The sequence below is a fragment of the Ylistrum balloti genome, unplaced genomic scaffold (genome assembly GCF_031769215.1).
Source record: "Ylistrum balloti isolate Yb309-2 unplaced genomic scaffold, AGI_CSIRO_Ybal_v1 Utg369726, whole genome shotgun sequence".
Lineage (NCBI taxonomy): Eukaryota > Metazoa > Mollusca > Bivalvia > Pectinida > Pectinidae > Ylistrum > Ylistrum balloti.
The window spans coordinates 652509-669336 of NW_026781943.1; the positions used below are offsets into that span (position 1 = coordinate 652509).

At 33.4% G+C, this 16828-nt stretch overlaps 2 protein-coding genes across 2 annotated transcripts; one reads left to right on the forward strand and one right to left on the reverse strand.

Annotated features, from left to right (window-relative positions):
• Positions 1-1386: 1386 nt before the first annotated feature.
• On the reverse strand, positions 1387-9513 carry LOC132565593 (BOS complex subunit TMEM147-like). The gene is made up of 6 exons (XM_060230238.1): positions 9406-9513; positions 7704-7839; positions 7453-7589; positions 6753-6837; positions 6327-6448; positions 1387-5562 (listed from the first exon to the last, which is right to left on the reverse strand). Exons 1-6 carry the CDS (start codon positions 9480-9482, stop codon positions 5427-5429), a joined length of 693 nt encoding a protein of 230 aa, XP_060086221.1. The 5' UTR covers positions 9483-9513; the 3' UTR covers positions 1387-5426.
• A 271-nt stretch (positions 9514-9784) lies between these two features.
• LOC132565601 (protein Flattop homolog) lies at positions 9785-15872 on the forward strand. The gene is made up of 5 exons (XM_060230247.1): positions 9785-9873; positions 10383-10445; positions 12574-12709; positions 14764-14873; positions 15059-15872. Exons 1-5 carry the CDS (start codon positions 9847-9849, stop codon positions 15458-15460), a joined length of 738 nt encoding a protein of 245 aa, XP_060086230.1. The 5' UTR covers positions 9785-9846; the 3' UTR covers positions 15461-15872.
• Positions 15873-16828: the final 956 nt, after the last annotated feature.

Here is a 16828-nt window from a genome sequence, read left to right on the forward strand (position 1 = left end):
ACCAGGATTGTTTAAGGACAGACTTAACATCCTAGATGTGAGAACACCGAGGGTTGTTTAAGGACAGACTTAACATCCTAGATGTATTGACAACCAGGATTGTTTAAGGACAGACTTAACATCCTAGATGTATTGACACCAAGAGTCGTTAAGAGGGTAGACTAAATACTTAAAAAATACTGCTACAATATGTACCAATTTGTTACGAAGCTGTAATCACAATAACAGTCAAAAGGCAGGAAAGTGTTATGTTTTCTTTTGCAGATATCCTTTAGTAATCAGTCTGTCCATCCATCTGAAATCCATTCGTGTCCGCTTCATAACATTGTAAACTGTCATGGTAGAGTATTGAAACTTTGTATGATTGTTTTAAAACCACTATGAAGAGATATGTTATTTACAAAATTCTTGTCCTCCAAAGAGCAAGTTCTCTTAAGAGTTTATTTTAAGGGATGTCTATATTTGTATGTGTATCTGTCTGATACCAATCAGTGTCTGCTTTATACCATATCAAACAAGAGGGATGACACTTTGTAGGATAATTAACCATTATGAGAAGGTGAGTGGCATACGTTATATAGTTTGTCTTTCAAAGGTCAAGTATTGAAACGTAAGCTTCTCTTTTTACCTGTATAAATACAAAAAGTGGTGTCTGCCATAGAAAATCAGCACAACACAAAACATTTGCCTCCATTTTCTTCCCTTTGTCCTTGTTTTTTTTTTCTTCTTTTCATCCTGGTTCAAAGTGCATAATAATATATGATGGATCCAGTCACCAGTTAAGATTTCCAAAAAGTACAAAATGGAAATTAAAATAACAAACCACTTCTAAATCACTATACTGGACTTTTAACACAATAGATGTAATCATGTGTTTTTTCTCCATATTCTACAATTTATCTGCCCAATTGAATATCATTAATAAAAAACTGCTCCGTAACTTTGCAATCAGGAAAGTCTTGTTATCACCATGGTTTCCATTTCCTTGTCACATAATGATGTCATACTACTGTATATTTAGAATCACAAAAGCTTCAAGATTGACAAAACTAAGCTATTTAATGTAATTTGAACTGTGATGTTCTAAATATATAAAAGGTGTTGTACTGGTAACTGTTGACACTTAACCACCAAGAACATGTCAATATTTTCCTGTCCTTCTTAATTGTCATTAGCTATGTTTTAACACTATTATACTAGGTCCATAATATAAAGTAATAATTCAATAGATCTAATGGCTTTTAGGTCAGTTGGTCAATGTGCTGATGCCATAAAACTCTACAGCATCAAGTCTTGTACCTTGTTAGCTTTTCTGACTTTTAGTATGAAAGGTACAGACTATTCAAGGAACAATATTGTATCTTAACAAACACAAAACTGATTCAATTTAAAAAAAAAACATGTTTATTTAATAATGACACCAATATTATATAAATATAATGATTTGCTAAATCCCATGATAAAATACAGGTTTGTTGAATCTGATCTCGCATCGTACACAATACCATGGAGGATGAAGCTGTCCTGAACATTACAAGTAATCACGTAGTGCTTCGTTTACATGTCCTTGTCCAGGACTCCCGACATCCTACAGAAATGTCTGATCTTCTTTAGCACGATCAAGTATAGTTCATAAGTCACTTTTATATGCTCTCTGATGAGTGCCTAGATGACAAATCATGGAACACTAAAGGGTGACTTGGCAGATTTTGATTTTTCTAGGACGCTGCTGCAGTAAAGATGAGGAAAATTAAGATTTTACAAATCTATGGAGTTGTTACCCAAATAAATCTGTCACAGCAATCTTACACTTTTCATTATGAACAAGTTTTAATGCAAATGGGACATTACAACTCTTTGTTCAGTAATATTATACCAAAACAACTTTATCTGTTTATGTGATGATTTGATAATGAGCATGTCAAATTTAGCCAAAACATCGGTCATATATGGTGGCATATTTTTTTTAATTCTGTCTTCTTGTAATGTAAAGTTGAGTGCCCTTCAGGCAGGTATTGACAATTATCTTACCTGTTTACATGTTGTTGTCCTGAGAAAAGGACATAACTTCTTCTAGCAAACAAATGACATAACAATCAATACCTGATGACAAGAGCAGATAACTCTGCATTACAACAACACACAATTACCATAAAGGATACAAAAGAAAAAAATGTTTTTGTATCTTCACCAAACTCTTATTATCATTTAAGATCTAAAAGATGAGACGCTTCATCAGCGATGTAAATCAGATCACAAGTGATGGACTTGTGCATTCATCAGTTTTAGATCTTTACATGAAAATTGACATAAAATCTAAAAATTGCCCATTGGCTGTCATTCAGAGTTACTTTTCACGTCTCATTCTAACAAATGCTAATTACACTCAGCCTGGTTATAAAGACAGAGATACATTAAATTATTTATTAAATTGTGAACCTCTACATACTTTTACCTGGTATAACTCACACACGTGTACCACTATTTACCAGGTCTAGCAATCACACAGGTGTACATTATACTATTTACCAGGTCTAGCAATCACACAGGTGTACATTATACTATTTACCAGGTCTAGCAATCACACAGGTGTACATTATACTATTTGCCAGGTCTAGCAATCACACAGGTGTACATTATACTATTTACCAGGTCTAGCAATCACACAGGTGTACATTATACTATTTACCAGGTCTAGCAATCACACAGGTGTACACTATACTATTTACCAGGTCTAGCAATCACACAGGTGTACATTATACTATTTACCAGGTCTAGCAATCACACAGGTGTGCATTATACTATTTACCAGGTCTAGCAATCACACAGGTGTGCATTATACTATTTTCCAGAAATAGCTGTCATACAGGTGTACAATATACTCTTTACCGGAAATAACAGTCACACAGGTGTAGAAAATTCTCTTTACCTAATGTAACAGTCACACAGGTGTAGAAAATTCTCTTTACCTGATGTAACAGTCACACAGGTGTACAATATACTCTTTACCTAATGTAACAGTCACACAGGTGTACAAAATTCTCTTTACCTGGTGTAACAGTCACACAGGTGTACAAAATTCTCTTTACCTGGTGTAACAGTCACACAGGTGTACAAAATTCTCTTTACCTGGTGTAACAGTCACACAGGTGTACAAAATTCTCTTTACCTGGTGTAACAGTCACACAGGTGTACAAAATTCTCTTTACCTGGTGTAACAGTCACACAGGTGTACAAAATTCTCTTTACCTGGTGTAACAGTCACACAGGTGTACAAAATTCTCTTTACCTGGTGTAACAGTCACACAGGTGTACAAAATTCTCTTTACCTGGTGTAACAGTCACACAGGTGTACAAAATTCTCTTTACCTGGTGTAACAGTCACACAGGTGTACAAAATTCTCTTTACCTGGTGTAACAGTCACACAGGTGTACAAAATTCTCTTTACCTGGTGTAACAGTCACACAGGTGTACAAAATTCTCTTTACCTGGTGTAACAGTCACACAGGTGTACAAAATTCTCTTTACCTGGTGTAACAGTCACACAGGTGTACAAAATTCTCTTTACCTGGTGTAACAGTCACACAGGTGTACAAAATTCTCTTTACCTGGTGTAACAGTCACACAGGTGTATATACTCTTACACTTCACTGAACCTACATCACATACATGTACCTCTACACACATACAAAATGATATAAGTTACAGGTGTATACTTAACCAAACATTTAGTCACATACTAGTACAATATACTCTTACTACACATATGTAATGAATTTGAAAAGGTCTCGTCAAACTCTTGCATAACAATAAACTGGTTAAATAAAGACAAACTCTAGTTACAACAAGACTTTACAGCTTTACATTTTTTCACAGTCTTCACTATTCTAGTAATAAGCTGTCAAAAACAGTTAACAATGTCCCATACGATAACATTATCACACTGGTACATGCTGACATTATCTTGACATTCAAAAGCTGAAATAAAACTGATACTTTAAATAAAAGGATACCTCAAATATTCTAATAACTTATTCTTTACTTTATTTTCCAGAAAAAAATATCAATTTTCACAGTAGTGCACTATGACATCTATTTACAATTAAGAAGAAACTGGCATTTACCATGTTAAATAAAGACTTTAATTTCAATACAGAGTTATAATCATTCCTTTAAAATTCTATGTTACAAATTTTCTTAAGGGGCCTAAAATTAGAAACGTTAAACTGGCTAACATGTTTTCCATCAAATGTTCATTTATATAGGTTAATCTGACAGATGCTATATATATTTTTTGCTTTCCACAAGAAGTCAGAATGGACAGGTTAATCTGAATCATATTTATGTAAGATTAACTTATTAAGAACATAAATCAATACATTTTTTCAATTAATCCTAAAACAGTTGAACATAAAAATGTTTTACAAAAATTCTTTTAAAAAATACATAACATTGAACCACACATTTCACAAATATATCTTATTTGTATCAAAATTTTGTTCTAGGCATTTAATACAGAATTATTCACAATAATAGCTGGTTCTAATCATCATCATACAAAATTCATGCATAACGCACGGACAAAAGGCAATCACAGTAGGTCACTAGTGACTATGGCTCAGGTAACCTAACAATAGGACTATCTGCGATGATTTTTTCATGCTAAAAATACTTTATTACATGATTTTTTAAAACAGAATTATGTAAAGAGCACATTTTTATTTTCACAAAAAGAAGGTTTTGTTTTCAGTTAAATCAACTTGAGATATATAGTATCTCTACTGATGTATGGTGATGCCTGAAGATCACATAGGTTATTTTATGACAGGAAAATTGGAAGCTTGAAATAACCTGTAGAAGATAGTAACACTTACTGTAAAATAATATTTTTAAGAGGAATTTATTTTCATTGAATTCATGGGTACTCTAAATCCATGAATGACCATAAAATCATAAATGGACAGAAGTTGGACTGGAATTTACACAAAATCAAGTGCCATCATCAATCATATATATTTTTGGAAAACCATGAAATTTTGTCAAACAAAACTATAAGATGTTATGGTAACATGTGCCTAATGTTTCTATTTTTTATTTTCTGGTAGTCAAAGGTGAAAGTTACATCTTAGCAAACCATGTAACATTCTTTATTTCAATAATTGCACACAATATCTTATTGGAATCATTAAAGCTATACAAATCATGTATAAAAATATTTTGCCATTCAAAACATTTTGTTGCGAGAAATTCTTCTGGAAATCTTCTGATATATCTCGCGAGAAATTCTTCTGGAAATCTGATATATCTCAAACAGACATGTTCCTTTCACTTTTCTCAATTCCAAATCTCTATGTATGAGACACAGTGGAGATTTACTGTAGGGGAAGCTCGTCCAAAATTTACAGTACCAGTCATTGAAATTCATTCAATAATAGGAATTGGTGGCATGAACAGTGAGACTGAGACAAAGTTGAAGGGCAATAACTCCTACACACCCTGTAAACATAGCCTTGGCTAGAAGGAGTGTCCAGGACCCTAGGCCAACTGCATGGATCAATATTCTGCAACAGAAGATAAAATCTAGTGTTTAGAATTGTGACATGATTGGACCCTATTTCTTTCTCTGGAAAAAAGACTTTATAACAGGGTCTTATGTCACTAACAGGAATTTCAAATTACCATTCATATCATGCACCTATGTTATGTGTTTTTGAAATATAATCTTTTATCTATGTTGAAATACATTTGTGGGGGATATTAAATTTGGCTCCATTCATTATAGGTTTCTTGACATTGACATTTTAGGCCTTAAGAAAATATTTGGCTACCAACAGGGAAGGGAGATAACCCCTAAAACATTACTCAGGAGATATGTACCGGTAATGATACTCAGGCCAAATCTTTTAATTAGATATCAGTATAACACACTATTTCATGCTCGCTTCATCACTGGGTAGCATCTGTAACTAGTGGTGAGAAATGGTCTCACTAAAATTATCAGTCTTATAACCAGTACATATTGGCCGTTTTTATTTTTAGTCTGGAGAGAACAATTCATCCTAACCAGCTATCATTTCCACGGCCACATATGACACATGAAGATGATATTATTTGAAGTTTGCTACCTTAACTGATAACTAAAAAACAGAAAGGATATTCACATCAACGTTCTGATACCACAATCCCTGGTGGAGCTTTTCCAATCACTTCTACCTTCATATCTGGCTTATACACTTGAACCCGAAGTACTGAAAAACTCACAGCTCTTGTCTCTAGTCTCTAGTTGGCAAAGCACCAGGACGTGGCATGTCCTGCAGATACTTACTCTACAATGAGTGGCCTGTAGCAGCTCAGGGCCAATAAGGTCAGAACGACTGGTACAAATGACCTCTGAAGGTCACTCCTGCTCCGTAGCCAGACAAGCATGGCGGTACTAATGTGGTGGACCTACAATAAACAGTGTTAAGTAATGAATACATTCCTCATTTAAATATGGACCAGCACTGTCCATAGTCAGTTTGTCAAATACAGATGTCTGGCTTAACACACACACTAAGTACATAAACAATCACTTATTACAGACCACAACAACCAAGTAAATAAACAGTCACAAACCTTACTAGAAATACTGGCAAAGCGTATTGAAATATAGAATAGATTGAAAGGAAGAAAAAGAACACTTTTTTCTCCAGTATATTACAATGCACTTTCAGAGAGAACACAGAAAAGGTGTTACACCTCAACTACCCACCAAATTGATGTTAGATTCAAAGCTCATCTGTATATACTTCCAGTCGAATTCCACTCCCCTGGCTCCAACCCAAAGAGGTAAAAACCTGTAAGACAATAGGTCATCCATCAATCCGAGCGAAGAATACAGAGAATGTAATATATACCAGGGTATTGTTAGGTTATAACACCATTTGATCATATAACCATTCTGTGTAAAATAATCAATTATGATGAATGTTTCAGAAAATTACATTTCTGTCCTAAAACACAGATACACTAATAAAAAGCCTTCACACAATAAGGTCAAATCTATTTCATATTTATTTGTTGTGCCCCTATACCCTAAAGTGTATTTTTTCTCTAGAATTCTTTTTTCAGTAGGCTAATGTAAGCTGTGTGCAGAGCTGTCAGGTCTTCACTGGAATTTTCTTGTTTCCGAAATATAAAACTACGCTTGTATTCCACAATAAACATTCAAATGAAAAGTGGGATAAGTAAATTTCAGCATCCCATAATATAAAAAGGTCATGAACTATCCATAATAGACATGTACAAACTATCACAGGGCTATATGTGTCCTGACATCTTAACAAACTACAATGTAATCTCCTTAAGTAGCTGAAACGTTTTTTTAATTATATTTTTCATTGATTTATGTCGATCGTGATCAAAAACAAGTTAATGACATTGTTTTCTGATTATCTTTTTCAATAGTATACCTGGTCATCAGAAGCTCTGCTGTTGCCCAGCCAAGTCCAGCCACCATAAATTTTAACTGACCTTTCCCAGCAATTTTAGACATTACAAAATGAATTCCAATCAGATCTGCTAAATCAACTGTTGATTTGAGAAATTCCTAAAAAAATAAAAACAAAAACAAATAGAGAAATAAAAAGATATAAACAAAAACTCATCATGTCCAAAATTCATTTTTCTTTTTGAGATTTGAAAATAATTATGATACACTTACTCCAATAACATCCATTCCTCCGGGTACAATGTCTGTCGATGGGAAGAAAGAAGCAAGGATGAGGATTTTACAGAGTTGTGTGAACAGATAGGCACCTCCTGCCTGCACACATTTCCAAAATGCGCTGTACTCTGCTCTGGAACAGAAAAATGAATACTAGTAAATAATTCTTTAGTCCAGTACTTAAATATTAAAAGTTCCAAACTCATTGTGGAATACATGTAAAATTTCCAGAATACACTTTTTCAATAAAAAGTGTACATCTTTCTGTAACTAGAAAAACTATTCTATTGATAGAATATGGACTATTATACTGTTGAATATGGTAGGCATAACAGAGTATCTGAACATACTATTGTATTACGTCATAATCAGATATGTACTAATTTTAGATAGGGAGCTGCATTTATAGTACTTTAGGGGTCTGAAAATTGTAAAGTTTGTCCTGAGGAAACCCAAGAGGGCAAAACCGGCAGACGAACAACATAATAAAAACTGAAGAACCACACACTCCGAGGCCATTGTGATTGATATGTTTAACTAGAAAAACTATTGGTATGAAAATTTAGAAAAAAAAACACCTATAAAGTAACAGAAAATATGTGGTTTATATACATTTGTAAAATTCAAAAACATGCTAAATAACAGTCCTTGTACAAAACTAATGTATTGAGAAGTGATTTCTAATCAATTTATTATGATGTATGGTCTATTCAAAAATTATTTTTGTATGCTACATCACAATCAGCTGTGACTAAAGGAGAAATAAGATCTCAGATAGTCAGCACCCTCAAATCAAGGTCTTCAACTAAATGAAGATAGAATAAGATATACCTTGTTTACTGAAGTAAAGACCTTGCAAACAAAGGCTGGATAAGGCAAACAAGAGAAAAACAGAAAGTATGTGCTTAACCGTTGGTAATGTAATACCTACAACCAAATGGTATTCAGTTGACCATTTACATTTAGTAATTCTAAAATTGTATCACAAAACGAAGGGCTAAAAACATGAAAATAAATATATTCCTCCAAACAGATGGACACAAAAAAGTCATGCCCTTTTTTGTTGCAAATGTTAAAAAATGTGCTTGTATTCAAAATAATTTGTGTAACTAATTGATTACTCAAAACAGTAATTATCCCTTAATTGCAGGACTATTATCCATATGCAGAATTGTGCTCCACCAGATCAATAGAAGACGAAAGGATTTTCAAAATCTTTGGGTCAATCACAGACACTTAGCTCACTGATATTAATAAAATAGCAAGTTTCAAATAAAGTCGTTTCGACACTCTTAAAAATGTTTGGCTTATTTAATTTGTCTTTTTAAAGTATTTTGTCATTGATAAATATTGCTCGTTCTGTTACTGGAAACTGTTCACTCAAAATGACACTCTAGTTGTGTAAACCATTTTGCAAGTACCGAAACAACTTTGTATCGAAATGACTTGAATTCGTTCTGTCAGGAGCTACGTGGCTGCGGGCCATTAATCTGACAGGGTCCTGAGAAAGCCCTGTGTGACACAAACAAGTTGTATATCTTCACATGGCAATTCAGAAGTAAACAATGGATGAAGACCAAGTCCCTTATTATGAATTAAGTTTCCTATCCTGCCTCCTCCTTCATCTCCTGCAACCAAACTAAACATAATCTGTACTGATGCACCGCTTGGGGCGTTTATCGAAATCGCATGTACTTACAATCCTGAACATTTGTAGACTATGACGTACGGGACATACGCTAATGCAACACAGTTTCCAAAATGAAATAGTGTCATTTTGTCTGAAAGGATGTGCCTTTCAGGTGAAAAGATATGTCGTACGCGTGTGATGGTCTATACCGGAAGCGATTGATCCAAAACATACTGTTTCCGGTAGCACAGAAGTAAATATTCCAATTTTCTTTTTTAATTTCTTATTTATTTAAATATCAGGAATTTGTAAATGTCATATGTTTATTTCCAATAATTAATTCAGGAAGTAAGTTTATCTTTCATATATATGTATTCTATTAAATCAAAATATTATATTCATCTAATCACTTCCCTTAGCAACGGCAGTGTTATGGCTTTTATCTGAGTGGAAAGTATTTGACGGGGGGTACGATTGGATGTAACAAAGGACCCATTCTTTTAAATCAAGATGGCCCTTCATTTTAGTGCAGACCAGGTAAGAAAATGTAATAAAATGAACCCATTGTGTTATAAATACTGCATTCCTGTAGTGCGTGTGCGGTTTCACCATAGCAGTCGATAAAAAGACCTGCATTGACGTGTCAGATATCATATTTGACACAATCAAAACATTGCTTGTATACGCACACGGTCTAAATAAATGGGGAATTCTTTACAATTTATGGACATTTCATTGGGAATGATTTTGGGATCACATGAGTTACATTATCCAAAATTCAATTATTCTCTGTCCATCAAAAAGTGATTCGTGTTACTTTCAATCTACTTCCAGGACTGGCTCTTTAATTTTCATATTAGCTTATAAAGCTGATGACTTTATACTTGATTAGCAGCTAGATCAATATCTATCCAATTATTGCTTTGATGAAAGAAAAACTAACATAAGTTATTAAGCTTAATTTAGTAATTATAAATTTCTTGATAATTCATTTAATTATTAAACTTTATTTCTCAAACCATTTTTTGCATCATTTCTGTTTGCAGTACAACAAGGCATTTGATCCAAAACTTTTACAGAATTGGGAAGTCCCAGCACAACACAGGGCAGTAAGTATAATTATTACTGTTTGTCATTTTTCAATTTGCTTTTATATTACACATGAATGCCAACTGAAAGCAATTCAATGCTTAAGTAACCTGCCCATAGTAACTGGGAAATTCTCATGACCACTGCAGTGTACATAATACCTGGTCTGTTTTGTTACCTGCACTTGCCCAATCCCCTGTATTGGCACAATCAGGCTTTTGTCCACTAGCTCAGTCCATTTGTAGCAAGGGAGGTTATTTTGTTTGATATTATCCATAGTAGGTACAAGTTTGTTCAGCACTGGTCTGTCTTGTGTCTCTTAAGATTTTATAAATTCATGAATTAGACTCAAAATATGACAACTTTCCAACAGTATCTAAGTAAGCGTGATAAATGTGTGGTAAGTAGCTCACTATAATTTATTCCATTAACTTTCATATCATATTGAGAAATGCTATTTCTCTTTTGACTTCTTCAAATTTAAATGACTTGCATGGTATGTTCTGGTTACAAACAAACTAGAATTATTTACAAATACTTTGACTTGGATTTAGAACTATTGCTATGACACAGGTTTTTGTTAAATACTTAATTTGAATTTTTCATTAAGGGTAGTCGCACAGTACATGTACAAGTGTAATACTTTTAAACATATATTCCTCTTATTATCAAAATCTGTTGGTGTGGACATTTCATTCTAACATCGTTGAAATATTATTCTAAAGAAGAAAAAACACCAAAAAACCATATTGTATTGATGTGTAAACTTAACACATTTGATTTTAAAACATTTTCTTGGATGATAGCATGTTGATTTAAACATTTACAGTCACGTATTATGTATTAAGGTAATTACTTTATGTATTATGCATGTATATTTTTTCGAAGTCTTTATTTCATATTATATGTATTTCTATGCTCCTCTGAGGGAGAGCATATAGTCAACACTGTGTCCATCTGTCATAATTTTGTCCAGAACATTACACAAAAACTAAAAGAGGTATCAACAGAAAACATCATTGGTAGATAGATCTTAAAAAGGAGAAGTACATTACACCAGAGTCATCACTCTCTTTTGCGTAATTTAGGAGTTATTGCCCTTTATTATTTTTCATACTTAAATTTTGTATGGAGCATTTCACTAAAACTATTAGAGCTACCAACATGAAACTTCATAAGTAGATAGATCTCCATGAGAAAGAGTCCAGTGCATAAGAATCATAACTCTTTTATTGCCCTTTGTTATTTTTCATACATAAATTTTGTCCCATACAGGCAGAATAACCCATCTCTTGACAGCCTTTGTTGTTACATTTTTCCTGGGTTACATATAGCTGCATGACTGAACAAATTAATTCTAACTAAAGTTTGTCTTCTGATTAACACTACATTTGAAAAATGTCAATTAAAACACTTATTGAACAGATGATATATATATATATTTTTTTTTCTAAATTATATGACATGGAATTTTTAATGCCATCCATATTCTATAAAATGTTGATATCGTGTGACTGCACCATTCATGTCTTCAATTAACATGCTGATGTACATTTGTTATTTCACCAAGAAAACTTATAAGACCTTCATCTTTCCAGATTTGATATATGAGAGGAATTAATTGTGTCTCAAAAACTGATAGTTAAACACATTGGACATCAAAATATCAGACTGCCCTACATATGGCAGTTTTCAGTAAGTTTTGCAATATTAATACTTAGGTTTGGTATTTTTCCTATTTTAGACCTGATATATCAATTAACTTTGTTTTTATTACATAATTACCAAATTCTATATTTCTTGACATAAAAAGCACAGTTTATCTTGTTTTTAGGTACATGTATTGATACAATTTTTTGTGGTTTGTAAATTTATGTACTCTTTGAGGGATTGAAGTTTTCTCCACCGTGGAAATTTAGGAAAAGGTTTGCAAGTATGACAGAATTTTGTATATTTGCTGTATGATATGCAGATGTAAATCCCTACCCCCAACCCCCAGAAGCAAGCAAAATAAAAAAAAAAAAGAGACATGGGAAAAAAAAGCTGTCATGTTTTCAGGTGTAACAGTAACTGACAGATCAAACCAGAGGACATATTTTTCACACATCTTTTTTCAAATTTTCACCAAATTGTGTCATTTTGTTGCAGAGGCCTAATGCATACACAGGTTTTACACAAATCAAGGCAAATGACAGAGGTCACCTACTCCCAGGTGTCAAAAGGTCAAGGGAATCTCCATGGGGAACATATGTTGGTACCTGGGACTTACCCCTTAAAATACCAGGTATGATATATTTTTCTTATGAAATACTGGTAATTGGAAAGGATAAATACATCTGATTTTAACTTTTCCACTAACTGAGTTTTAAGATATATAATAGATACCTGTAATCGCCATAACTCCAATACCACAGCTTTCACAGAAAAAGTCAATATATATGACTTAATATACAATTAATTTGCCAGTCCATGGTAGACTTCTATGCTTCAAAATTAATATGAAATAATTTGAGGCATTTTTAAAATGTCATTTGCTTTGTTTGTCCATCTGTCTAACCTTCTGGGGAGCTATGATAGCTCAGTCAGTAGTGTGTTAGTCTTAGGTAAAGGTCTGAGGTATGGGGTTTGACACTCTGTTCCCAAAGCAGTTAGTGTTTCTCAGGAAGCTTACAAAAGGACCAGTCTTTGCTGACATGGTTCTGTCATTGGGCAAGACATTTTACCCTTACTGCTCTGGATGACTTGAAACTGGCCTCCTGTATGTTGTTCAGTGAGGTAGCCACCAGCTACTACAAGGAGACCCCACCTCATTGTCAACCCTGACTGTCCATGAGGCAATAAATCCAGCAAACAAACAAAATAACTGACAATCTGTTTGTTCATTTTAGCTCCTATCCACACTGTCTGTCCATCTGCCTAATCTTCTGTCTGTTGATATTTTAACACACGGAATTCATTCATTTAAAAATGCCAGTTGATAATTCAACATTTCATCAATATGAAGTTTTTATGTCCTTTTATTGTAGAGCATATAGAGCTACATATATATGTCTGTCTGGTATCATCCTGAATCCTGATCGTGTTACATCCAAAGACATAACATGAAACTTCTCTACAAATTTGATTCATACTTACCCAATAGTATCACAATATCAAGTTCTTCCTTTTAGTGTTCAGTTTATCATAAGTCAAGGTTAAAGGGTCAAAGGTCACATCATACATGGAATTGCTATGTAGCATTCAAGTGTTAGAGAAAGTTTTTCTTTGGAGGGGAAATCTACAGGCTAGAGCTTGCATTAAATGTAACATTACAGTGTACATCAATTAGGCCAAGGCTAATTCCCCAAAGGGTAAAGGTCAAGCCTCCAAATTAGTGTGATTTAGATTGTCTAGTACAATAGTAAAGGCAAAGCTACTGTTGAAAACAGTAGATCCCACAAGCAGGAAATTCTGTGAAGCATTACGAAAATCTAAGAGAATTCCGCAATTTCCAGATGGGTAGATAAGAATGCAATGTCGCCACAAATATTATTTTTTTATATGTTGCTACACAAGAAAACATTGACTTATAGTTAGTATGTATATTGTTTCAAATTCTGATTGCTTAATTCTGTCCAGTAAGTTCTCCATTTCACATGTGTTGTCATTGACATATATCTACTTTGATTTTTTCAGAAATCTGAGCTTATCATATAGTTCAGTTTTAAGTTGATCAATTTGCTTGTTTATTGTATTGAAATACTTATCCTTGTCAGCCCTCAAACAGCTTTATTCCTTGGGGAGGATTTTCATCAAACTCCACACACTTACAAAGGACCATTATGTTTCAGACAAGTTTGAGGTTGAGTGTTATTGGATCAGGACTGGTATTTTTAGAAGTCCTGAACACTCTATATGGCTTCATTTCTTTTGGGATATACAACAAACATTTCACACTAATAATGGACCATAATATTACAGACAAATTTGAATTTGAGGATATTGGGTCAAAGGTCATGGTCACTTATTTTAGGAAATCTTGTACCAGGTATCAGTGCTCAGGAGGCTTCATTCTTGTAGGGATTTTGAAGATCATAATATCACAGAGATGGTTACAAGGTTATGGAGTTAATGTTTACAGTAACCATTCCAAGGAAAGAAAATTCAGCTCTCAGTAACAGGTTCATTCCTTCAGAGATTTTGATCAAAGTTCAGAAAATTAGCAGTCTTCTTGAAATTTATTGTACTTAAGTCAAGGTGGAACTGCAAGGGTAGTTGACTTGTTTACAATGCCTTGTTTATTGAATATTATGTGTGTTTACTCATTTTTAATGTTTTTGTAATTTTTTGCTATACCAGGTAACAATATGACAAACAAAACAGCGAGAACATTTGAAGCTGTACAGAGGTTAGACAGATGTAAGACCGATGGAGAAATCATACTGAAGGGAAAACTTAAAAAGACCAAGGTATTTTTCATAAAAGATGGTTAATTTATATGTTTACTAAAATTACCATAAATATGTCATTCTTTCTTCATTTGTTGAGAAGCTCATGTGATTTTAGACAGAAGGGAAAAGGTAAAAATAAAAGAGAAAAATCTATTACATGTATCCTACATATTGTACAAAGGACTAACTGTTTTAATTGGTAGATTCCTGATGCCCTGCCAGTGAAGATTGATGAGAAAGCTGATGCTGAAGTTATTCCAGCTGCCCCACAAGTCATGGCTAAAGATGGCTCTCCACGATCTGGGGCCATTAACCCAGAACCTATATCAATCAGTCCCAAAGACATTGTCTACTCCCCTAAACCAGGTACGCCATCCATCAACTGGCCCAAGCCTGGGTCCCGTGCACAATCCGCTGCCCCTCGTCTAACTTCCCCGGGAACAGGTCGGCTCCTCACCCCACAGAGGGTGATCACGCCCGTCCCCCAAACCAATGCTGCTATGGCAGGAACACAGGAACCAAGAGTACTGTCACCCTCTGCTACCACTATCAACTGGCCCCGTCCTTGCTCAATAGAGGCCCCAGTACTCCCTCCTGGTAATTAAAACTAACACAACAGAAGGGCAGGGGACCACCTCAACCATGTGTTGTAACAGTTTCTGGGAGAATACCAGTTTTCAGAGTGGTAGACTTTCTATTCCTTTAAGAAGAATGTCACTTATCTATTAGAAATCTTTCAGTTGGCACTTTTTTCCAATCTTAGGAACTTCAATTTCTCTGAATATAGTGCTTTTTTATATTAGTTTGGTATCATTGAAAATCCAAAAAATTCTTTTTTTTTTAACAAAATAACTAGTGCTTCTACAGTTTTCAGGAGACAGAAAGATAATGAAAGAGAATAGATAAGAAATAATTTGCATAATTACAACTAAAATATTCTGGTAAACGACTTTAAACTGAAATGATTTCTATTGCACAAATGTATTGTGTAATTTTCAGCAGTTTATATATATAAAACCTCGGGCCATAATTTTACAAAAAATATTACATTATTTTCACTTATGTATTAATACGATACTGAATTATAAAATTTTAACATAAAAAGAAGATGACAATTCTAAAATATTCATAATTTCTGTATTTTATCGGTTTATAAAATTATGAAATGATTATTATATATCTTGAAAAACTGACCTTGGCAATTCTTTTCTTAATATTTTGTCTTTACAGTAGCACTGTAAGGATTAGCATGGTTCAGATTTATAATAATTCTGTGTTGCCATATTTTACATATGAGATATATTTACACCTAACTGTGATAGCTCTGTCTACTGTCCACTTTTTGGGAGAATTGTACAATTCGTGCAAAACTGTCATCTGTCTGACAAACCAGAACAGAGTTAGCTTTATTTATTCCTTGTTACATTGGATGATTTATTATGTCTTGTTGTGATCAGTTTAAAAAAAAAATGTTTCTACTGGTGTGAAATGTCTGGATATTTATCGAATTTAAAAAAGTATTTGATAGGAAAGTAAAAAAAAAAAAAAAAAACAATTTTAGCAAGTTTAAAATGTCTAAAATTTCTTGTCTCAAATACATATGAGTACTTTGTTGTTAATTTGTAAATTTGTCAAATGCCAGATGCTGTATTTTGAATATCCATTTACATTCTGTTGAATCTACCTACAGTAAATCTTAGTTTATTATTCTGTGTTTGAAACTGATTTCAAGCTTTCATTAAAATAAAATTATAACCTACTTTGATATTCTCATTAATGATAATTTTAGAATATAGAAATTATAACCAGTAAATCCGTATGATAGAGAATAGATTTGAACATTGACTTAGATATGCCTGATGGGTCTCTGGTTTTATAATGATTCATGATTTGAAATTTACATATATTCAATTTGATAACATTTTTAAATCAGTCATTGTTGGTTATAGATATAGATAATTTTCCTTTAAAAA

Bases quoted from the DNA above. Each gene is read 5' to 3' on its own strand.
- LOC132565593 (XM_060230238.1), bottom strand. From the start codon at position 9,482: ATGACACTATTTCATTTTGGAAACTGTGTTGCATTAGCGTATGTCCCG. The intron at 7,840-9,405 runs GTAAGTACATGC...TTTCTGTTCCAG, and splicing joins GTCTACAAATGTTCAGGATT to AGCAGAGTACAGCGCATTTT. The intron at 7,590-7,703 runs GTAAGTGTATCA...TTATTTTTTTAG, and splicing joins GAGGAATGGATGTTATTGGA to GAATTTCTCAAATCAACAGT.
- LOC132565601 (XM_060230247.1), top strand. From the start codon at position 9,847: ATGGCCCTTCATTTTAGTGCAGACCAG. The intron at 10,446-12,573 runs GTAAGTATAATT...ATTTTGTTGCAG, and splicing joins TCCCAGCACAACACAGGGCA to AGGCCTAATGCATACACAGG. The intron at 12,710-14,763 runs GTATGATATATT...TTGCTATACCAG, and splicing joins CTTACCCCTTAAAATACCAG to GTAACAATATGACAAACAAA.